Source organism: Chionomys nivalis, chromosome 26, assembly GCF_950005125.1.
Source record: "Chionomys nivalis chromosome 26, mChiNiv1.1, whole genome shotgun sequence".
Lineage (NCBI taxonomy): Eukaryota > Metazoa > Chordata > Mammalia > Rodentia > Cricetidae > Chionomys > Chionomys nivalis.
The window spans coordinates 34,664,577-34,689,561 of record NC_080111.1 but is presented as its reverse complement, the minus strand read 5'-3'; the positions used below and the strand labels follow the sequence as shown (position 1 = coordinate 34,689,561).

At 39.2% G+C, this 24,985-nt stretch overlaps 1 protein-coding gene across 1 annotated transcript; it reads right to left on the bottom strand.

Annotated features, from left to right (window-relative positions):
• Nucleotides 1-222: 222 nt before the first annotated feature.
• Nucleotides 223-579, bottom strand: LOC130866957 (D-dopachrome decarboxylase-like). The gene is given in 1 exon segment (XM_057758621.1): nt 223-579. A coding segment is annotated over 1 exon segment (357 nt).
• Between the last annotated feature and the right edge of the window lie 24,406 nt (nt 580-24,985).

The following is a 24,985-nucleotide window of genomic DNA, read 5'->3' as shown; positions in this document are numbered from 1 at the left end:
TAATGTTTCTTTTTTGGGGGGGTGGGTTATACTCTCTTTGTTTATTTGACCTCATATTTATTCATGAGCCTGGAGAAGAAAAACCAAAGTGTACAGTGAAGCCACAGACACATATACAAAGGAGGTATTTGGCAGTGGTGTCTACCGGCCACAAGTTTGCCAGGAAGCCTCTCTAGAGGGCTCTGGACAGGCTCAGCAGACACCCTGGATTCTTTGTTTCAATCATAGAAATGTCATGACAGTTCCTTTCTTTTCAATCTGCCAGGCCTCCAAGGGGATGAAGCGGATACATATCCGATCCTGGTCCAGTGCCAGCTCCTTGGTGAGGAACTCGAAGAAGCCGGAGCTGTGGCTGTGGTTCTTCTCTGCCATACCCACAACGCCAATGGAAGAGACCAGAAGCTGGACGCAGGGCTCTGTGGATCCGTTCATCAATAAGGTCATGCCAGGCCATAACGTCACAATCACGTGGTCTTCAGGTTTGTCCAGGATGGCGGCAGTGGCCTAACACAGTCACTTCTCTAGCCCTGCAGGTATGCAGCTAGCTGGCAAGTTCGTTACCAACTCAATGAATGGCATGTTGGGTGGCGAGAGGGATTGCAAAGCCGCAACTGCCAGTAATGTTTCTTTTACATATGTGGGTGCTCTTATATTTGGAGCATAGATGTTCAGGATTCCTTTCTGATTGACTTTACTTTGCAGCCTATTTTGTTCACCTTAGGATACTTGTGTGTTGCTTAGGTCTATTTGATTTGAAAACCTTTTCCCAACATTTTACTCTTAGGCAATGTTTGTCTTTGAGGTTTAGGTTTGTTTCTTTTATAAAGCAAAAGGATGGATCCTGCTTTTGTATCCATTCTCTAAGCTTGTTCCATTTTATAGGTGAATTAGTTCTATTGATAGTAAGAGATGTAAATGACTAGTGAATGCTAGTTCCTGCTATGTTTCAGTAGTAGTATTTGTGTGTTTCCCTTTTTGGGGGTTTGCAGATGTCAGGTTATCTGTTGCCTGTGTTTACAGTTAGCTTCCTTGGGTTGGAGTTCTCCCTCTAGTACTTTCTGTATGACTGGATTTGTGTGGATAAGTATTGTTTAAATCTGGTTTTGTCATGGAATACCTTGTTTTCTCCACTGATGGTAGTTTAAAGCTTTGCTGGGTATAGTAGTCTGTTTGAAAGCTTTGATTAGTATAGTAGAGTCCCTGGTCTCTTAGTGTCTCCAGCACATCTCTCCAGGGCCTTCTTGCCTTCATAGATTCCATGAAGAATTCTAGTGTTATTCTGATAGGTCTGCCTTTATATTGTACTTGACCATTAACCTTTGCAGCTCTTAATATTCTTTCTTCAGTCTCTATGTTTTGCATTTTGATCATTATGTGTTGGAGGGACTTTCTTTTGTCCAGTCTATCTGGTGTTCTCTAAGATTCTTGTACATTCATAGGTATATCCTTCTTTGGGTTGGAAATTTTTCTTCTATGATTTTTTTTGTTGAATATATTTTTTGTTCTTCTCTTTCTTTGATTCCTATTATTCTTAGGTTTGGACATTTTCATGGTGTCCCAGATTTCCAGAATGTTTTGTGTAAGGAATTTATTGGAGTTATTGTTTTCTTTGACCAATGAATCTCTTTCCTCTATAGTATCTTCAGCACCTGAGATTCTCCCTTCTGTCTTTTGTATTCTATTAGTTACACTTCCCACTGTAGCTCCCAAATGTTAATCCAGATGTTCCATATACAGAATTCCCTTCATTTGTATTTTCTTCATTGCCTCTATTTCAGTCTTCAAGTATTTTTTTTTTTTTTTGGTTTTTCAAGACAGGGTTTCTCTGTAGCTGTGCAGCCTGTCCTGGAACTAGCTCTTGTAGACCAGGCTGGACTTGAACTCACAGAGATACACCTCCCTCTGCCTGCCAAGTGCTGGGATTAAAGGCATGTGCAACACCACTGCCCGCCCCAGTCTTCAAGTCTTAAGTTGTTTGCTTCACCTGTTTCATTTTTTTTCTTGGTTTCTTGGGTTTCTTTGAGAGGTTTATTAATGTCTTCCAATTTTTTGTTTGTGTTTTCCTGAGTTTCTCTAAGGGAATTTTCATTTCCTCATTATCCTCACAAAGATACATTGCAAACCATTTTTTTTTGCTTCTTCTGGGTTAGGATGATCAAATCTTCCTGTTGTATGACCACTGGGTTCTGGTGTTACCGTGTTGCTTTCTCTGTTGTTGGATGAATTCTTGCATTGTCACCTGTCCATCTCATCCTTCAATTGGTGCCAGCAGTGTCTTCACCTCTTGGCCCTATCCTTAAAGTAGCTGTTTGTGTCTTTGAGACCTGTTCTTGACCTACTCTGTGTTTCAGAGAGCAACACCACTGAGGTCTCTCTTTGCCCTCTGTCTTGACCTGCTCTTTTAATCTGCTCTCTTCAGTCACTCTCTTTGACCAGTTTTGTGCAGTTCATTCAATGAACAGACTCCCAGAAAAGATCATGTAGCTGAACAAGTTTCTCTCCTTGGTGGCCTTTCAATTTTCTATGAACCTTTAGTAGGAAAGGCCTTTAGAGATGAATTTCCTCATTGTATGTGTTGAGTCTCAATATCCTTAACTAATTTTCTAATTTTTATGTTTACTGTGTTGTTGTTGGAATTAATCAGTCAAATTCCCACTCATACTGAAATGCTTTTACCATCAAAATAGGATTGATCGGTAAATCATGTAAACTATAGAAACAGTTGATGTTCAGGGCTAATGAGTTTGGTAGCCTACAGTTCTACCTGTTTTGTTTGCTTGTCTGAGTAACCTTTGCTGCGTGGCTCCAAATTCCTGAAAGCAAAGGGAGGGAGACTTCGTTCATGGCTTTATTTGTTTTTATGTCATTGGGTGATGACCCTGTAGTGTAGGCTTTTTACATGTCAAGCACATGCTGCTGTGCTCAGCTTCACACATATTTTGAATTTTAAATTTGACAGAGGGTTTCATTCTGATTCCCAGGATGCCATGTATTGATGTGGGAGTGTCATATATATCAATCTGTTGATTTCATTGGTTAAGTAATAAAGAAACTACTTGGCCTGATAGGTTAGAACATAGGTGGGTGGAGTAAACAGAACAGAATGGTGGGAAGAAGAAGAAGGGTAGTGAGCTCAGACGCCATGCCACTCTTCTCTAGGGCAGATAAGATGAAGCTCCACCCCAAGATTGACGTAGGCTAGAACTCTTCTCGGTAATCTACTGCCTCATGGCGCTACACACATTAATAGAAATGGGCCAAGCAGTGTTTAAAAGAATACAATTTGTGTGTTGTTATTTTGGGGCATAAGCTAGCCAGCCGGCCAGGAGCTGGGTGGTAGGAATGCAGCCCGCAGCTCCTTCAACAATATATTCATGACAAATACTGCCTGAGCATTCTGAGTCATTGAATTGCAGGTGGATAAACTTCTTTCTGCTTGTTTTCCTTGCTTTTAAGTCTTTACTCAATTTGACTATTTTATGTGTCTGCATGGATATGCACCATATGGGTACTCAGTCATCAGGGGGATCAAAGCTTCTCAGAAATCCTGAACTTGGAATAATATATAGTTGTGATCTCCATGTAAACACTGGCAATTGTGCCCACCTCTTTTCAAGACCAGGAAGAACTCAGTAGTACTCAACCATATTTCCAGACCTGTGTTATGCCCAACATTTATATTGCTGATGTTTTCATCTGTCCATTTGTAATTATTTTAAATATGAAGTACCTTTTCATAAAATGTTTTTGGTATTGCAGTTGGAAATAGTACACTTCAGCTGTCTAGAATATGAATATAGAACTGGAGTGAATGCATAATTCTTTGTAGGAACTTCAGTAAATATCTCTGAATTTTTTCAATCTGATTTGTTTGTTTCACTGATTTTTAGAATGGAGTTAGGGTCTTAATGTGTATTTCCACGTGTCCTGTACATGACTCCATAGGCTTGCCTGGCATTCATCTCAGAGACAAATATACACACCTGTGTTTTCTGAGTGCTATGGTTAAAGGCAAGAGTCAATACACCCACTTTTTCCACTGTATTTTTCTTTTCTGTAATTAGAATTTCTTCATATAATTTTCTCAGTGTACTATGTGCTGTTGATCTGTTACCTTGGCTCTCTCTATTAATAGAAAGTTCTTTTGTAAGGTGATATCCCACTTAAAGAGTAAAGAAATGACAGAGGTGACTCCTAATCAATTTCCTTCTAAAGTGACTGTCTGTGTCATGGAATAATAGTGGGAAACACCAGAATTTTATGACTATACTGTCAAAGATGTATTCATTGACAATGTTGTCACCATCATGCTTTCTGTTACACACATGAATGAAATGTTTTAGAGAGCAGTGACCTATGATGATGTGCATATCAGCTTCACTCAGGAAGAGTGGGATTTGATGAATCCTTTCCAGAAGAATCTCTACAAAGATGTGATGCTGGAGACCTACAGGAACCTCACTACTATAGGTAAAAGTAAATTTCCTTTATGTTTCAAATAAGGGGACAACTTTTCCTTGGATAATGATGTTCTTCTGTAATTTGATTTAAAATAATAAGAATGAATTGAATAAAGCAGTCATAGTTCTAAGTGTCCCTTAAAATAACAGCTTAAACATTGCACAATTTTCACTAATATAACATACATTTCCTGGTATTATATTTTAAGATGCATGTGAGAAGACCATAATACTGAAGAGCATTGTCCATGTTCTAGAAGACATGAAAGGTAATTTTAATGTGCAAGCTTATAACAATGTGCCTCTGATGAAATTTTTGTGTGTCCTGAAAGTTTTAGTCTAAAGCAACACTGTAAGTAAGCACAGTTTTCTATGCACTGACGGTTATCAAATTCTCACAAATCCATATGTTATATATGCAAATTGCATTTGAATAACATTCTTTTAGAAAAGAAGTCAAGAAAGCAATGGCTAGAAAGGTAACACACTTTGAGGCATAGCACCATGAGAGCTTTGTTGTAGATCTGCAAATAAATTTCTTTCTTGCTATTCATAATACAAAAGTTATGCCCTTGAAGAGATGATAAGTATATCTGCAAAACTTTGTACTAAACCAATAGCCCATAATAAATCTTATATTCCTCACACACTTCTTGTGACTGTGCTAAGTTTAGTGGGAGAAGCAGTTAGAGCTGAGTCAAGTGGCAGTTGTTCTGCAGAACCCTTGATATCTGTACCACAAGTCTGTGAGGAAGAGCAAGTCAAACCCTGAGAATTCAATGTGGAAATCTTTTGTTATTCTTCTTTACTATGTATACCATATGTTATTCTTGATACTAGTATATGAGCATAGGGATATAGAGAGGTGTAGAATACCACTCTCTAACAACAATTAGATAACAAGTAGTCCCCATGTAGAGTATACTTGTTGAATTTGTTTTTTGTTTTTTAGTTTTTCGAGACAGGGTTTCTCTGTAGCTTTGGTGCCTGTCCCGGAACTAACTCTTGTAGACCAGGCTGGCCTCGAACTCCCAGAGATCTGCCTGCCTCTGCCTCCCGAGTGCTGGGATTAAAGGCATGCGCCACCACCGCCCAGCTTACTTTTTGAATTTGATTCAAGTATACCAGTAATTGGTTTTCTACCCTCATTGTTAATACATGAACAGACTCACACTACAAAAAAGTTCTATGAGTTCTAGAACTAGTTCACATAGCATATGCAATATGATTCACAGTACGGGAGAATTCATGAATGTTAAATCTCTGGGTTTATCCAGTTGTCTTCACATATGGGTAAAATATCATATAGAAACGTTGCTGTGACTGTAAAAAGGTAAGCCATAAAAGAAAGGAATTTACCATTGGAGGTATCTTCCAAGTTGCAAAACAGTGCCTGATTAAAGAGCAAAACATGAGTTTAGACACAGTTATAAATATTTAGTATCTGATTCCTCCTTATAATTGGAATGTATTATAAAATTAATTCATACAAATGTGTAGGCACAACAGTGTATTGAATGTGGTAAAGCTTTTACATGTGCCAATTATCCTTGCATAATTGAAAGAATTCAAACTGGAGAGAAACTTTCAGTATATATTTTCTACATGGTGAACCTTTGACTCATGTCAGTCACCTTAAATGCAATGAAAGAATATATACTGGAGAGAAACCCTATGAATGTATTCAGTGTGGTAAGGCCTTTGCATCTCAGAGTACCTTCAAAACCATAACAGAAAACACACTGGAGAGAAACCCTATAAATATAATCAGTGTGGTAAGGCCTTTGCAGTTCAGGGTAATCTTCAACTCCATAAAAGAAGACATACTGGAGAAAAACCCTATGAATGTAATCAGTGTGGTAAGGCATTTGCATGGCACAGTGCTCTTCAAAAGCATAAAAAAACACATACTGGAGAGAAAACATTTGAATGTAATCAGTGTGGTAAGGCCTTTGTGTGTCATGGTGACCTTCAAAAGCATAAAAGAACACATACTGGAGAGAAACCATATGAATGTAATCAGTGTGGTGAGGCCTTTGCATCTAAGAGTAAAATTCAAAACCATCAAAGAACACATACTGGAGAGAAACCATATGAATGTAATCACTGTGGCAAGGCCTTTGCAGTTCAAGGAACTATTCAAAACCATCAAAGAATGCATACTGGAGAAAAACCCTATGAATGTAATCAGTGTGGTAAGGCCTTTGCATTTCAGAGTAATCTTCAAAATCATAAAAGAACACATACTGGGGAGAAACCCTATGAATGTAATCAGTGTGGTAAGGCCTTTGCAGCTTACCGTAATCTAAAAAGGCATAAAAAATCTCACCCTAAATAGAAACTCTTTGAATTTATTCAGTGTTGGTATTACCTAACTTTTGGTAGTCAGTGTATCCTTCCTTCCAGAATTTTAACTTTTGCAAATGAATTTGAATAATGTAACCCTTTTAGATTTTATACTTCTCTTCAACTGCTTGGAATATGTAATTCAGGTGTAAATATTTATGGATGTGTCCTGCCTCCTTTTTGGTTGTGATATGATATCTATTTCACAATATAAAAGCATCTTATTCAGGCCGTGGTTCTAGAGGATAATAGGATCACCTTGAAAGAGCCATGACAAAAAGTGTCAGACATGGCACTAAAGCTGGAACTTAAGAATTCACAGCTGTAATCTTCCACATGAAGCATAGTGTTGGAACTGGAACTGGTGTATGGATGTAAATTCTCATAGCCTACATCTTCCCAAATAATACCATCAATTTACAAGGATTAATTTCTCTTACTTTAAGTTTACATTTGCTTTCTCTTTACATGAACCAATTCTTTATGAAAAAAGAACTCTGTAAGTATGCTGTAACACGCCTGGTCTCCTATTTTACATTAATAAATGCTTACAGGAGAAAAATTTTCATGAGTGAAAAATTGTTTAAAAATTTGCTTTTAGGGCCGGGCGGTGGTGGCGCACGCCTTTAATCCCAGTACTCGGGAGGCAAAGGCAGGCAGATCTCTGTCAGTTCGAGACCAGCCTGGTCTACAAGAGCTAGTTCCAGAACAGGCTCCAAAACCACAGAGAAACACTGTCTCAAAAAACAAAAAAAAAAAAAAAAGGAAAATAAAAAAATTTTTAAAAAATTTGCTTTTATTGTAATGATGTGATGTGTGTGTGTGGTGGGGGGGAATGTAAATATGCATTCTGTATCCTGGAAATGTTAAACACCTTAGATCTTCCTGTAGCAGAAATTACAGATAGCTGTTAAAAATCTGACCTGAGTCCTTGGAACGAAGATTTCTTCGTCACCTAGCCGTGACTCTAGTGCTATAAATATTTTAAAGTCAGTTTATATCTCATTGAATTTGGAAATAGGAACAAACTCATCAAGCAGAAAGCCCTATTCATGAAAACAATTTTTAATGACTTTACCATCAAAGTTGTCTTCAGCTTTAAGAAAAATTATTTTTCATCATAGTCTTGGAGGAAGTAAATTATGTAACACGTTCAATCAAGATTGATGCTGGAAATCATTGCATTTTGGTTTCTATTTTGAGACATTTGAGGCAGACACTAAAGTGTTTTCTTTATATTGTGGCAACTCCATTTACTAAAATTTATTTTGTAGTCATTTTATTCTTTCTATGGCTTTGTTCAGCTTCTATTGTGCCTTTACCTCGTAATAGGTATTTTTCTGATGTAATATATAGAATGGCCTTCCCATCATCGAAGTGTCCCCTTGGTTATTAAAATATTAGAAAATGTCTGATCATACTTTTAAAGTAAGGGTGTCACTGAAAGGGTGGTCAGTTGTTGTTCGTGGTTTTGATTTTCATCTTTTCACAAAATCTCTTGTTGTTTTGTTGTTTGTTATTCATCCTGGCTTGGATGTCAGTAATGATTCAGAGATACATTTGAACTCATGATGCTCATATGTCTGCCACCTGAGCACAAATTCAAGGGTAGATGATGAACTCCCAATGTGTTCTGTTTTCTCAACACAATTTAACAATGTTAATGTTAAAATGACTGAAAATGTAATTATAAGAAACATTAAATAAGTCATGTATGTATTCAAAAAATATTTTCATTTATGTGGTATTAATACAATAAAGTAAGATAATCAGCAATCAGTTATGCATTTCATACCATACCTTGATGTTCTACAGAGATTAAGGTTAGGTTTCTTGCCTAATATACAACAGTTTCTTCCCACAGACTTATATCAGTGATAATCAAATTTGATTTAAAGAAATACTATATCAGTAAATTATTGTCTTTTTTCAGATTGTAAATGTAAATTCATTCAAAGGTATAAGGACTCAGGAAATCTTGAATAATAAATCTTCTTTGCAAAGAAAAATATTTACAGCATCATACATATCTAATTTGTTCATTCCAAGGGCTAAATATTTATTTATAACACTTTCTGAAAACATAAGAATTGAATTCTTCAGAGAATTCCTCAGAGAATTGCCTCATTTAGTAATGTTCATTGCTGCTAATTCTGAGAACCTGAGTTCTATCTCTGGGTTACCAATAAGACTTCTACAGTTGTTTCTCATATTTTCACTTGGGTGGTTCCATGTGCACACTTCTATATGAGCTCATTGGTGAATAATTTTTAAATACAAAGAAGTGCCATTGAGGTCACTTGCAGCCAAATAATTCCCTAGGTATCATCACTAGAACTCACAAAGTGGAAGTAGATAATAGACCTCTGTTAGTTTTCCTGTCAGTGCTACATACACATCATAGCACAGGTGTATTCACACAAACACAGTTCAAACACTTTTAAATGTATGGAATTAACATTGCAAAGAAAATAACCCATTATTGAGAACATATGAGATGATTTGGCTGTTCAAATTATAGAATTTCAAGAAATATTGCTATTCATGAAAACAATGGTGCTCCCTCTAAATCTTAATTTATTTCTTTCTCTGATTCAATGATAAGTGCTTTAAAAACACCTAATTCAGCTGGACGTAGAGGTGCATGGCTATTATCATAGCATATAGGAATATGCGTGAGGCCCATCTCAGTAAGTTTGAGGTCAACTAGTTCCCCATCATAAATTCTTAAAATCTCTGGCTATGTGGACTTTTCCTAATAAAATCTGGCTTGACTCGGGTTTATTCTAACTAAGTTTTTTATCTTTATTCACATAAAGAGATCTGTTTTAACAATGAAGATAAAAAGCAATATAGAAATTCCATTCTCATTCAGTCCATTAGATACTTCAACAACCATCTAGAGGTGATTTTATCTTTCAAGTGACAAGAGACAGAAGGAAACTGGGACAACTTCAACTTCAGCATTATCATGACATATATGGAAACTGGAGAGTTGTCTCAGGAGTACGTGTCCTCTTGGGTACCCAAGTCTGATTCCTAGACCACACTTCAGATTGGTCAGAACTCCCTGTAATTGTAGGTTCTGAAGATCGGGTGCATTGTTCTGGCTTCTTTTGGCACAAGATATGCAAATGCTGAACAGAAATGTCTGTATGTGATCCTATATTTATAATAGGTTTTCTTCATGTGCCTGTTATCTTAAAAAAGAATTAAGTTTAATTTAGATGTAGACAAGAAGACAGTGTCTAATCCCCTGTGACTGGAAGTACACACAGTTGTGGGTGCTGAGTATCAATGTTAGTCCCTGTGGATGAGTCAGCAATGTTCTACATGCTGAGTCTCATCACATGTCAGTAACAGTGTGGTATGAATGGCTGATCTAACTTCTTTACCACAGCCTTGATGACCTGGAAGAAATAAAAGAGGGGTAGCATGGGAAACTGACTTAAGCTTTCTTTTTTTTCTGTTTGACATTTTTTATTTTATTTTTTTAATTTGTTTTTATTTTTTCCATTCAAAAATTTCCACCTCCCCCATCCCCTTAATTCCCAACCTATCCTTCCCCCTCCCCCTCCAGTCCCAGGATACCCTGCCGTGTTGGAAGTTCAACACCCTCCCCCTCCATTCAGGCCCAGGAAGGTAAGCATCCAAACAGACAAGAATCCCAAAAAGTCAGTACATTCAGCAGGAACAAGTCCCAGTGCCATTATCAGTAGCTTCTCTGCCAGCCCCCACCATCAGCCACGCCCAGAGAGTCCAGCCAGACCACAGGCCTGCTCAGTCCCAGTCCAGCTGGATTTGGTGAGCTCTCATTAAATCAGAAACATTGTCTCAGTCAGTGGATCAACCCCTCTCCACCCTAACCTTTTGGCTCGTCCTCTCCTTCCCTCCATCCCTCAACTGGACCCTGGGAGCTCACTCCAGTGCTCCAATGTGGGTCCCTGTCTCCATCTCCATCCATCCCCAGAGGAAGGAACCATGGCAACATGAGAGATACTCATCAGTGTGACCATGGGACAAGGCAGGGGAAGGATGTGAAGAAAGGGGAGCACTCGTCCTTTGGTGAAGGGAGTGTGGGCATGTGCAGCCACTTTGGAAATTAGTGTGGCAGTTTCTCAGGGGATTGGGGGTCAGCCAGCCTCATGGTCCAGCAATACCTCTCTTAGGAGTGTACCCAGGAGATACCCAGTCATATTACAGATGCATTTGTTCAACAATGATTGTAGTGGCATTGTTTGTGATGGCCAGAACCTGGAAACAGCATAGATGTCCTTTAATGGAGGATGGATAAAGTAGGTGTGGAATATATCCACATTAGAGTACTATTCAGCGGTTTAAAAGAAATGACATCTTGAATTTTGCATGCAAATGGATGGACATAGAAAACATTATCCTGAGTGAGATAAGCCAGACCCAAAAAGATGAATATGGTATGTACTCACTCATTAGTAAACTCTTTTCCCACGGACAAAGGACATTAAGCCTATAGTTCTCAAGCCTAGAAAAGCCAAATAACAAGGCGAACCCAAAGAAAACCATAAATAGATCCTCCTGGAAATTGTAAGGAAGCAAGATTGCTGGGCAAAAGGTGGGAGCATGGGGTGGGGGTCTGGGATGGAGAGAAGGGGAGAGAGGAGGGAGAAAGGAAAGACTGGAGAGAGCTTGGGGGAGTGGGGAGGTAGAGATGGAGGAAGGGTGGATATAGGAGCAGGGAACAAGATATCTATATTAAGGGAGCCATGTTAGGGTTGACAAGAGACTTGGCTCTTGAAGTGATCCCAGGTGTTCATGGGGATGTCCCCAGTTAGGTCCCTGGGCAGCAGTGCAGAGGGTGCCTAAATTGGCCTTGCCCCACTATCACACTGTTTATCTCAAATATCACCGTAGAATCTTCATCCGACGATGGATAGAGATAGAGACAGAGACCCTCATTAGAGCACTGGACTGAGCTCCCAAGGTCCAATTGAAGAGCAGAAGGAGGGAGAAGATGAGCAAGGAAGTCTAGACCACGAGGGGTTTGTCTACCCACTGAGACAATGTGCCTGTTCTAATGGGAGCTTACCAAATCCAGCTGGACCAGGACTGAATGAGCATGTGATCAATCTGGACTGTCTGAATGTGGCTGACACTGGGGGCTGACTGAGAAGCCATTGATAAAGGCACTGGGACTTGTTCCTACTGCATGTACTGGCTATTTAAGACCCTAGTCTATTTGGATGCAAAGCTTCCTAGTCCTGGATGTAGTGGGGAGGGCCTCTAAAGGAGGGACGGGGAGAGGAAGATCAGTGTGGAAGCAGGAGGGGAATGGGGGTAGGGGAGGAACTGTAAATTTTTCAATGGAAAAAAATAAAAAGGAAGGTGTGGAACATGTACACATTAGAGTGCTGTTCAGTGGTAAAAAACGGTGACATCTTGAATTTTGCATGCGTGAATGGAAATGGAAGACACTGTCCTGAGTGAGATAACCCAGACCCAGGGAGATGAATATGGTATGTACTCACTCATTGGTGGACTCTAGCCATAAACAGAGGACATTGCGCCTATAGTTCAGGAGCCTGGAGAGGGCAGATAATGAGGTGAACCCAAAGACAAATATAGATCTTCCTGGAAATTGGAACCAGGCAAGATTGTCAGGCAGGGGTTGGGAGCATGGGAAAGGAGATGGGGTGTGGGGAGGGGGAGAGAGAGGGGAGAACGGGAGGATTGGGGAAAGCTTGGGGGAGTGGGAGGGTGGAGATGGAGGAGGGGCAGACATGGGAGCAGGGAAGAAGATATCTTGATTAGGGGAGAAATTATGGGGTTGTCAGGAGACTTGGCTCTGGGGAGGATTCCAGGTGTCCTTGTGGATGTCCCCTGCTGGGTCCTTGGGTAGCGGTGGAGAGGGTGCCTGGACTGACTTTCTTCTTAAAGAATTTCAGAGCCCAAGTCTCCCCCAAATGAGGGAAAAGTACAAAAGGTAATCAGGATACAAACTGACAGTAAAAGTCTTTGAAAGGTAATTAACAATTTAATGAAAGTAATTGGCCACAGTTGGAGCCTAGATGCTCACATACCAAGTGTAACCGTGCTGGAGTTCATTCCTCTCAAAAAGAGAGAATCATAACTTGTAGGCATGAAGACTGCCTTGTATGAATGGTATAATATTCTTTTTCCCAGGTGCCTGAAAAACATACAGTAAGGAGCTCTAAGCAGTGATGACTCAAGATGACATCCAGGTTGTGAGGACTTCCAGAGACATAAAACTGAAGTCACTATAAGGTTAAGGTGATCAGGCATCCACAAAGAGCTGTGGAATTTGAGTGGACTGATAGGAATGGAGGATTGTGAAAGCCCGAGGATCAAATGCCAGAGAATAGTGTTTATGGTGCACCTGCAGACAAGCCGGCATGAACTGTTCTCTTCCTTCCCTCAGCTGTGCTGGGTCTTCCTCCTCTAGTTCTTCCAAACTTTACTTCTTTGGCACCTCATGTAGTGGTCAGTGACAGTACCTTGCAGCCCCCACTTTGAGGGCCCCACTGGGAATTAAAAACTCCTCAGTCTTCACCTTGTCAGTACCTACTACCTGCCTGCCTGGAAGAATAAGGATATTCTAGAAAACATTTATATATCTCCCTTTGGCCAACAAATAGCGAAAGAGTAGACACCATGAAGTTCTAATTTCACTGGAAGTTTCACTGCAGGAAAAGACTGACTTCTTCAGATGAGAATGTCTCTCTGAAATTTGCTCCCATTTACTATTTATCTGACCACCTTGCAGGAGTGGAGCATGGATGAGGGTTTCAGAGATGGGAAGACTTTCATTATTTTGTTTAGTTATAGAAGTTAATTGTGTTTGTCTCTTGCCAGGTATCTTCACCTTTTAGGGCTACAAGGATGCATTAATTTTCTTAGCCTCATCACTGTTCCAAATAAGTAAAACTGTAACAAATGTCATGTTTATAATTTTTCATTAATAATTCACTCTTTTGTATTTCTATTGTTTCCTTTTGTTTTAAAGTATAGTCTCACCATGAATCTGTGGCTGGCCTGGAACTCACTATATAAACTTGCATTTTGTACAATATCAAAAAGATTTGCCCACCTTGTTTCCAGTGTACCAGAATTGTAGGTGGATGCATTACAGACAACCAATTAGTAATTTTTAAAAGGTTTTCATGAGAGGGATTATTTTTTAGCCTTGGATGTTCTGGAACTAACTTTCTAGACCAGACTGGCCTTGGATTTACAGAGATCCAACTGTCTATGCTGCCCAAGTGTTAGGATCAAAGATATGCACCACCAACATCCAGTGTATGTTTGTTCTTTTAATTGACTTAATAAAGACAAGTTGCTAAACCTGCCGGTTATGGTATCCAAGAAACCAGATGTGTCCTACCTTCAGTAACAGAAGAAGACTCCCATCAAATGCTGCCCTCTTGCCATAAAGTCCCTTGACTTTTAAGTCTGAGCAATATTGCTTTTCTTTATCTTTGAGTGTGCTATAATTCATGAAGGGAATAGGGCAGTGAGATGTCCTTATTCTACAGATGGTGAAATGCAAGCACACAGAGATAGGTGATTTTGGATATACTTAAGTATAACCAATCATCTTAACCATTCCAAAATTTTAGTGACTCACTAAATGAAGCTAAAGTCAGCTAAGTCAGTCATGGTAGCACAGGCATATGGCCATGATACTTAAGAAGTGGGGGGGGTTATAATTTCAAAGTCATTCAAGTTGAGGATGGTCAATGGGGTATGTATGTGTGGAGACCATTGGTACATAGGAATACTGTGATTGGTGGAGGACACTGTCCATAGTCTTCCCTGTAGCTGTAGAACTTCAAGGCCATGGCACAAGGAAGTGTTGGCTTAGGTATTTACCACTCCAAGTTTCCTATTATTACTAGTGTTTTCTGTCAATGGCAGTTTAGGTCACTTAAAGGTCAGACTTATGTTACTCAATAAAGACTAAAAATTCTACTGTGAGTGGACGAATTAGCCACATTCATGGATGATTTCCATATTTGTACATTCAAAACAGTATGTCCAGTACTGAAATCATAACACACAACCAACAGACCCAGGAGATTTAACTCACTTATTTTCATGCAATATTCACTCATACTTAAGAAGGAAGAAATTGTAAGAGAAGAATTTGGAAAGGGATGGAAAGAGAACAAGGAAGGGACAAAGTGATGGCATATATCTTACTTAAAATGTATAAAAATATTTATGGCTAGAAACCAATTATGAGTGAGTACATCCCATGTTGCTCTTTTTAGGTCTGGGATACCTTACTCAGGATAGTATTTTCTATTTCCATCCATTTGCATGCAAAATTCACGATGTCGTTGTTTTTTACCGCGGAGTAGTACTTTAATATGTATATATTCCACACTTTCTTCATCCATTCTTCCATTGAAGGGCATCTAGGTTGTTTCCAGGTTCTGGCTATTATAAACAATGCTGCTATGAACATAGTTGAACAAATGCTTTTGTCATATGATAGGGCATCTCTTGGGTATATTCCCAAGAGTGGTATTACTGGATTTTGGGGTAGATTGATCCCAAATTTCCTGAGAAATCACCACACTGATTTCCAAAGTAGTTGCACAAGTTTGCATTCCCACCAGCAATGGCTGAGTGTGCCCCTTACTCCACAACCTCTCCAGCAAAGGCTATCATTGGTGTTTTTGATTTTAGCCATTCTGACAGGTGTAAGATGGTATCTCAAAGTTGTTTTAATTTGCATTTCCCTTATTGCTAAGGAGGTTGAGCATGACCTTAAATGTCTTTTGGCCATTTGAATTTCTTCTGTTGAGAATTCTCTGTTCAGTTCAGTGCCCCATTTTTAATTGGGTTAATTAGCATTTTAAAGTCTAGTTTCTTGAGTTCTTTATATATCTTGGAGATCAGACCTTTGTCTGTTGCAGGGTTGGTGAAGATCTTCTCGCAGTCAGTGGGTTGTCTTTTTGTCAGAGAAGCTAAATAAAAAGGTGAACCCAAAGAAAAACATATAGTCATCCGCCTGGATAGGGGAAGTAGACAAGATTGCCGGGCAAAAGCTGGGAACTTGCGGGTGAGGTGGCATGGGGGCTAAGGGGAAATGGGGTGAGAAACGTGAGAAGGGGAGGATGGGGGGAGCTTGGGGGAATGGGATGGTTGGGATATAGGAAGTGTGGATACAGGAGCAGAGAAATATATATATCCTAATTAAGGGAGCCATCTTAGGGTTGGCAAGAGACTTGTGTCCAGGGAGAGGTCCCCAGCTAGTACCTTGGGCAACTGAGGAGAGTGAACCTGAAATGACCCTATCCTATACTGATGAGTGTCGTGCATATCACCTTAGAACCTTCATCTGGCGATGGATCGAGATAGAGACAGAGATCCAATCTGGAGCAACGGACTGAGCTCTTAAGGTCCAAATGAGAAGCAAAAGGAAGGAGAACAGGAGCAAGGAAGTCAGGACCACGAGGGGTGCACCCACCCACTGTGACAGTGGAACTGATCTATTGGGAGCTCACCAAGGCCAGCTGGACTGGGATTGAATAAGCATGGGATGAAACCGGACTCTCTGAACATGGCGGACAATGAAGGCTGATGAGAAGCCAAGGACAATGGCACTAGGTTTCGATCCTAATACATGAACTGGCTTTGTGGGAGCTTAGCCTGTTTGGATGCTCACCTTCCTGGACCTAGATAGAAGTGGGAGGACCTTGGACTTCCCGCAGGGCAGGGAATTTGGACTGCTCTTCAGTGTCAAGAGGGAGGGGGAATGGAGTGGGGGGAGGGGGAGAGGAGTAGGGAGAGAGGGAGCGGAATGGGGGGAGGGGTCAATGTGTGGGAGGAGGGGGAGGGAAATGGGAAACTTGGAGGAGGCGAAAATTTTAATTAAAAAAGAATAAATTAAAAAATGTAGAAAAATAGATTTTTAATAAAAATGTGGCTTGAGAGATTGCTTACCAATTAAGAGTAGTAGGTGTTTTTGAAAAGACAGAGGTTATGTTGCTTGAACATCTGTAACTATTCTGGCCTCAGCAGGTGCTGCACACTGACACAGGAAACAAACATTCATATGCATAAAATGAAGCTTAAAGAATGAAATCCTGTAGAGTAATTCAAAAGCCTTGAGACAGGCAGTAGTCAGGACTAGTTAAAATGAACTCTTTTCAGGCCTTCGCAGAAGGATTTCTAGCCTTTGTCTGAACCAGTATGTTCAGTGTCATAAGAAAGCTTATTCTGAGGTTAGAATAGGTCAGAGTAGCTGTTTATTTAAAAACAAATTTTTCAATGTGGATAGCAGTTTTCCATTTTATTTTGTATTCTTGTTCTATTTTGTTTGAATGTTGATAAATATTTTAAATATATCTTTTACATTATACATTCTGATGTATCTTTTAACCATACATTATGATATATTTAGATTATCATGCATAATCAGAAGGATAGTTTTGCTCTGTAAATCTTTATCTGCCTCAGTGGTTAAACACCACTTCTCCTGGAATTTTTTTGCTTTATTTTGTTTTGTTTGTTAGTTAGTTTGTTTTTTGCAACAGGGTTTCTCTGTAGCTTTGGAGCCTTTCCTGGAAGTAGCTCTTGTAGACAAGGCTGGACTTGAACTCACAGAGGTCCATCTACCTCGGCCTCCCAAGTGTTGGGATTAAATGCGTGCACCACCACCGCCTGTCTAATCTTGTCCTTTAAAAAGCTCTTCACTATATAAACTTGGGCTTGAATCCAAAAGAGACTTCACAATGACAGCTTATTGCTAGAACTTCAATCAATATTTTGAAGAGATATGGAGTGGACAGCCTTGTCTTGTTCCTGATTTTAATAGAATAGCTTTGAGTTTCTCTCCATTTAATTTAATGTTAGCTACCAGCTTACTGTATATTGCTTTTATTATATTTAGATATGATCCTTGAATCCCTAAACTCTCCTAGACCTTTATCATAATGAGGTGTTGAATTTTGTCAAATACTTTTTCAGCATCTAATGAAATGATCCTATGGTTTTTTTTTCTTTCAGTTTATTTATATGATGGATTACATTAACAGATTTTTGGATGTTGAGCTAGCCCTGCATCTCTGGCAGGAAGCCTACTTGATCATAATGGATGATTTTTTTAATGTGTTCTTGGATTCAGTTTGCCAGTATTGTATTGAGAATTTTTCATCAATGTTCATGAGTGAGATTGGCCAGTAACTCTCTTTCTTGGTTGAGTCTTTGTGTGGTTTTAGTATCAGTGTGACTGTACCTTCATAAAAAAAAATTTGGCAATGACTCTTCTATTTCTATTATGTGAAACACATTAAGGAGTATAGGTATTAGCTCTTCTTGTGGTATTATGGTAGAATACTACACTAAACCCATCTGGTCCCAAGCTTTTTTGGTTAGGAGGCTTTGGATGACAGCTTCTATTTCCTCACGATTTATAGGTCTACTTAAATTGTTAACCTGGTCTTGATTTAATTTTGTCATATGATATTTTATCTAAAAAATGTCCATTTCTTTTACATTTTCCAATTTTGTGGCATACAGGCTATTGTAGTAAGACCTAATGATTCTGTGAATTTCCTCAGTGTCTGTTGTTATGTCCTGTTTTTCATTTCTGATCTTGTTAATTTGAGTGTTCTCTCTCTGCCTTTTGATTAGTTGGATAGGGGTTTCTCAATCTTGTTGATTTTCTCAAAGAACCAGCTCTATGTTTCATTGATGACTTGGATTGTTTTCTGTGTTTCTATTTGTTGATTTCAGCCCTCAGTTGGATTATTTCCAGTCTTCTACTCCCCCCTGGATGAGTTTGCTTCTCTTTTTTTGAGCTTTTAGGTGTGGTGTTAAGTCTCTCATGTCAGCTTTTTCCATTTTCTTTATGTGGGCACTTAGTGCTATGAACTTTCCTCTTATCACTGCTTTCATATCATCACAGGCATGGATAAACATTTAGAAAACTACACAAGCAGCCGGGCAATTGTGGTGCATGCCTTTATTACAAGCACTCGGTAGTCAGAGGCAGATCTCTGTGAATTTGAAGTCATCTTAGTCTGCAAAAGCTAGTTCCAGGACAGGCTCCACACCTACAAAGAAACCCTGTCTCAAAAAAACCAAAAAAAAAAAAAAAAAAGAAAAGAAGAGAAAAAAGAATAAAAGCCAGACAAGCAATGTTCACAATGATTTTTATGTACATTTGTTTGTATGTGCCAGTGCACATCTCTATGTGCATGTAGGTGATATGTGTGTGCATGAGTGTGTATATACTTGTGGAGATGTGTGTATGTATAGGATTGTGTATGTGTACATGTGCATTTGTGTATTTATGTGTGGAAGATAGAGGCCAACCATTGGTGTAAGTACTCTCACTGAATTTTTATTTTTTTGAGTTGGGGTCTTTAATTGCTCTGTAACTTCCTAAGTATAAAAGGCTTGCTGGGTAACAAGCGCCCAATACCTATTTGTCTGCATGTCTCAGTTCCATCGCTGGTGTTAAAATTCCTTGTGACCATACTTTTTTTCTTTTTCTCTTCAGCATGGATTCTGGGGGGCTCAAATTGAGATTCTTAAGCTCACAAGACAAGCACACCTGTCTTCTCAGTCATTCACAACTCCAGCAATTTTCTTGTCACTGTGTGGTTTTGATTTAGTTGTTGAGACACTTCTATGTAGCCACCTAGATACTGGTCTCTCAAGTGCAGTGTAACATGTCTGTCTGAAAGCCAGATGTTGATATGAAGGTTCTTCCTCAATCTCTCTCCCCTATTTATTTGTTTGTGACAGGAACTCACACTGGAGCTCTATGATTCTTCTATTGTAGCTAATCAACACATTCCAGGGATTCTCTTATCTACATTTCCCCCTTAGCTTGGATCACAGGCCTAGGAACCCACAACCTGATAATTTATGTGGATTCTGGAAATCCAGAATTAGGTACCCAATTATTGCACACAGCACTTTAACAACCCCTCAGGCACCACAGACACCTCCTAAAAAGCAGGCTATAAAAACATAATGTGAAAGATGAATACTTGCTACATAAACAGATTGATATGTGACAAGATACACTTATTAAATTGCTATCAACTGTGAAGCCTATTGTGGAGTGTAGGAGTGTATCACCATTGTTACAGTTTGACCATGAGATGTTCCCACAGTTCATGTGTTCAATTCCTCATTTCTCAGATGGTGCCAGCATCTGGGGGCTGTGGCATCTTCAGATCCTGGCCTTTCCTGTATTTTTCCCTCTGCTTTCTAGTGACCATATCATAAGAAATTCCAGAGTAACTTGTTTCAGCCACTGTGATTTTCTTTTTATTTATTTATTTATTTATTTATTTGTTTATTTATTTAATAAAGATTTCTGCCTTCTCGCTGCCACCACCTCCCATTTCCCTCCCCCTCCCCCATCAAGTTCCCCTCCCTCATCATCCCTAAGAGTAATCCGGGTTTCCTGCCCTGTGGGAAGTCTAAGGACCACCCACCTCCATCCAGGTCTAGTAAGGTGAGCATCCAAACTGCCTAGGCTCCCACAAAGCCACTATGTGCAGAAGGATCAAAAACCCATTGCCATTGTTCTTGAGTTCTCAGTAGTCCTCACTGTCCATTATGTTCAGCAAGTCCGGTTTTTTCCCATGCTTTTTCAGACCCAGGCCAGCTGGCCTTGGTGAGTTCCTGATAGAACATCCCCATTGTCTCAGTGTGTGGGTACACCCCTCACGGTCCTGAGTTCCTTGCTTGTGCTCTGTCTCCTGTTCTTGATTTGGACCTTGATATTTCAGTCCAGTGCTCCAATGTGGGTCTTTGTCTCTGTCTCCTTTCATCACCTAAATGTTTTTCTTAGGGTTAACCTTCTTAATTACCGTCTCTAGGATCATTCATAATAGGCTCAACGTCCCCTATTCATGGCTAGAAACCAAATATGAGTGAGTACATCCCATGTTCCTCTTTTTGGGTCTGGCTCACCTCACTCAGGATAGTGTTTTCTATTTCCATCCATTTGCCTGCAAAATTCAGGAAATCATCGTTTTTTACTGCTGAGTAATACTCTAATATGTATAAATTCCATATTTTCTTCATCCATTCTTCCATTGAAGGGCATCTAGGTTGTTTCCAGGTTCTGGCTATTACAAACAATGCTGCTATGAACATAGTTGAGCATATACTTTTGTTGTATGATAGGGCATTTCTTGGGTATATTCCCAAGAGTGGTATTGCTGGGTCCAGGGGTAGGTGGATCCCGAAATTCCTGAGAAACCACCATACTGTTTTCCAAAGTGGTTGCACAAGTTTGCATTCCCACCAGCAATGAATGAGTGTGCCTCTTTCTCCACAACCTCGCCAGCAAAGGCTATCATTGGTGTTTTTGATTTTAGCCATTCTGACAGGTGTAAGATGGTATCTCAAAGTTGTTTTAATTTGCATTTCCCTTATCACTAAGGAGGTTGAGCATGACCTTAAGTGTCTTTTGGCCATTTGAATTTCTTCTGTTGAGAATTCTCTGTTCAGATCAGTGCCCCATTTTTTATTGGGTTCATTAGCATTTTAAAGTCTAGTTTCTTGAGTTCTTTATATATTTTGGAGATCAGACCTTTGTCTGTTGCAGGGTTGGTGAAGATCTTCTCCCAGTCAGTGGGTTGCCTTTTTGTCTTAGTGACAGTGTCCTTTGCTTTACAGAAGCTACTCAGTTTCAGGAGGTCCCATTTATTCAATGTTGTCCTTAATGTCTGTGCTGCTAGGGATAAACGTAGGAAGTGATCTCCTGTACCCATATGTTGTAGAGTACTTCCCACTTTTTCTTCTATCAGGTTCAGTGTGTTCATACTAATATTGAGGTCTTTAATCCATTTGGACTTGAGTTTTGTGCATGGTGATAGATATGGATCTATTTTCATTCTTCTACACGTTGACAACCAGTTCTGCCAGCACCATTTGTTGAAGATGCTCTCTTTTTTCCATTGAATACTTTTAGCTCCTTTATCAAAAATTAGGTGTTCATAAGTTTGTGGGTTAAAATCAGGGTCTTCTACTCGGTTCCATTGATCGACTTCTCTGTTTCTATGCCAATACCAAGCTGTTTTCAATACTGAGGCTCTGTAATAGAGTTTGAGGTCAGGGATGGTAATGCCTCCAGACGATCCTTTATTATATAAGATTGTTTTGGCTATCCTGGGTTTTTTGTTTCTCCATATAAAGTTGATTATTGTCATCTCAAGATCTGTGAAGAATTTTGATGGGATTTTAATGGGGATTGCATTGAATCTATAAATTGCCCTTGGTAGAATTGCCATTTTTACTATGTTGATCCTCCCAATCCAAGAGCAAGGGAGATCCTTCCATTTTCTGGTATCCTCCTCAATTTCTTTCTTCATTGACTTAAAGTTCTTGTCAAATAGATCCTTTACTTCCTTGGTTAGAGTTACCCCAAGATATTTTATGCTATTTGTGGCTATCGTGAAGGGTTATGCTTCTCTGATTTCCCTCTCTGCTTCCTTATCCTTTGTGTATAGGAAGGCAACTGATTTTTTGGAGTTGATCTTGTATCCTGCCACATTCCCAAAGGTGTTTATCAGCTGTAGGAGTTCTTTGGTAGAGTTTTTGGGGTCGCTTAAGTACACTATCATATCATCTGCAAATAACGAAAGCTTAACTTCTTCCTTTCCAATACGAATCCCCTTGATCCCCTTATGTTGTCTTATTGCTATTGCTAGAACTTCAAGCACTATATTGAAGAGGTATGGAGAGAGTGGACATCCTTGTCGTGTTCCTGATTTTAGTGGAATGGCTTTGAGTTTTTCTCCGTTTAATTTAATGTTGGCTGTCGGCTTGCTGTAGATAGCTTTTATTATATTTAGGTATGATCCTTTTATCCCTGGGGGGTGTTTTCCATCCCTTTCTGTTTGTTCAACATATCCTTTATAGTTTGATTTGATCTTTCTATGACTGCTTGACCTGTACGATTGTATGGTATACCTGTAACATGCTTGATATTGTAATAATCAAAAAACCGTTTCATTTTCCTAGAGACATAAGCAGGACCATTATCTGTCTTTATTTGTGTAGGTATACCCATGATAGCCATGACTTCTAATAAATGAGTGATAACTGAATCAGCTTTTTCTGAACTTAAAGCTGTTGCCCAATGAAAGCCTGAATACGTGTCAATGGTGTGATGAACATATTTTAATTTGCCAAATTCTGCAAAGTGGAACACATCCATCTGCCAGATTTCATTCCTTTGGGTGCCCTTTGGATTAGCCACTGAAGGTAGTGGCGTTTGGTTATAGAAAGAGCAAGTAGGGCATTTCTTTACAATCTCCCTAGCTTGTTGCCATGTAATAGAAAACACTTTCTTCAAACAGTTGCTATTAACATGATGTTTTTTATGAAATTCAGAGGCTTGTAGCACACTACCAATCAATAATTGATCAATTTCTGCATTACCTTGTGCTAGAGGACCTGGCAGACCCGTATGGGATTGGATGTGTGTTATGTACATAGGGCAAAGCCTGTTCCTAATCAAATCTTGCACCTGGGTAAACAAAGAGGTTAGTTCTTTATCATCAGGTATAAACTCAGCAGTTTCAATATGTAAAATAACTCTTTCTGCATATTGTGAATCAGTAACTATATTAATAGGTTCTTTAAAATCCCTTAGCACCATAAGAATGGCATATAATTCTGCCTTCTGGACAGAATCATAAGGACTTTGTTCCACCTTACCCAAGTCTTCTGATTTGTAACCTGCCTTCCCTGATTTATTGGCATCAGTATAGAACGTACGGCTCCAGTTTTTGGATGATCACGGACAATTCGAGGAAAGATCCAAGAAGTTCTCTTTATGAAGTTAAGCCTTTTGCTTTTTGGATAGTTGTTATTATTGTCTCCCAAGAAATTAGCACAAGCTCTTTGCCATGGTTCATTATCTTCCCATAATTTCTTTAGTTCATCAGCAGTGAAAGGCACTATAATTTCTGCTGGGTCTATGCCTGCTAGTTGACGAAGTCTCAACTTGCCTTTTATAATTAACTCAGAGACTTTTTCCACATAAGTTTTCAGTTTCTTACTTGGTTTATGTGGTAAAAAGATCCATTCCAAGATAATATCATCTCTCTGCATTAAAATTCCTGTAGGGGAAATTTTTGATGGTAGTATGACGAGAATACAATCGAGCTCTGGATTTACCCTATCCACATGTGCCTGTTGTAATTTTTCCTCAATCATCGTCAGTTCCTTTTCTGCTTCAGCTGTTAATTCTCTGGGACTGTTTAAATCTTTGTCACCATCCAAGGTTTTGTTCAAATGAATTATTAGATCAGGTGTTATCCCAATAGCTGGCTGTAGACTGCAAATGTCCCCTAATAGTCTTTGAAAGTCATTAAGAGTCCGTAGGCGATCTCTCCGAATTTGTGCCTTTTGTGTCTTAATATTTTGTAAATCTATTTTATAACCTAAATAATTAACAGAATCTCCCTTCTGAATCTTTTCAGGAGCAATTTGCAATCCCCATTTTGGTAAAAGTATTATTTCTTCAAACAGTCTGTTCAAGGTATCCATGTTTGAATCGGATAACAAAATGTCGTCCATGTAATGATATACTATCGATTTGGGAAATTTTTTCCGTATTATTTGCAATGGTTGATTCACAAAATATTGGCACAGGGAGGGGCTATTTAACATACCCTGGGGGAGGACGGCCCAGTGGTACCTCCTCAAAGGTTGAGAATTATTATAAGTAGGCACTGTGAAGGCAAATTTTTCTCTATCTTCTTTTTGTAAAGGTATAGTGAAAAAACCATCCTTTAAATCAATAACTATGAGAGGTCATCCTTTTGGCAATAAAGAGGGCAAATGAATTCCAGATTGCAGAGGGCCCATAGGTTGAATAACCTTGTTGATAGCCCTGAGATCTGTTACCATTCTCCATTTACCTGATTTTTTCTTAACCACAAATACAGGAGAATTCCAAGGGCTGGTAGATTCTTCTATATGTCCAGCATCTAATTGCTCTTGTACCAACTGTTCTAAAGCCTGTAACTGTTCCTCAGCTAAAGGCCATTGCTTTGTCCATATTGGTTTCTCAGTCAACCATTTTAAAGGCAAGGCTGTTGGTATTTCTGAAGGGACATCAATTGCTTGTTCTTGTACAGCCCGAATGGCCAGTTTTCTCCGTTTGTAATATCTTTTAATATTATCCCCAGAAA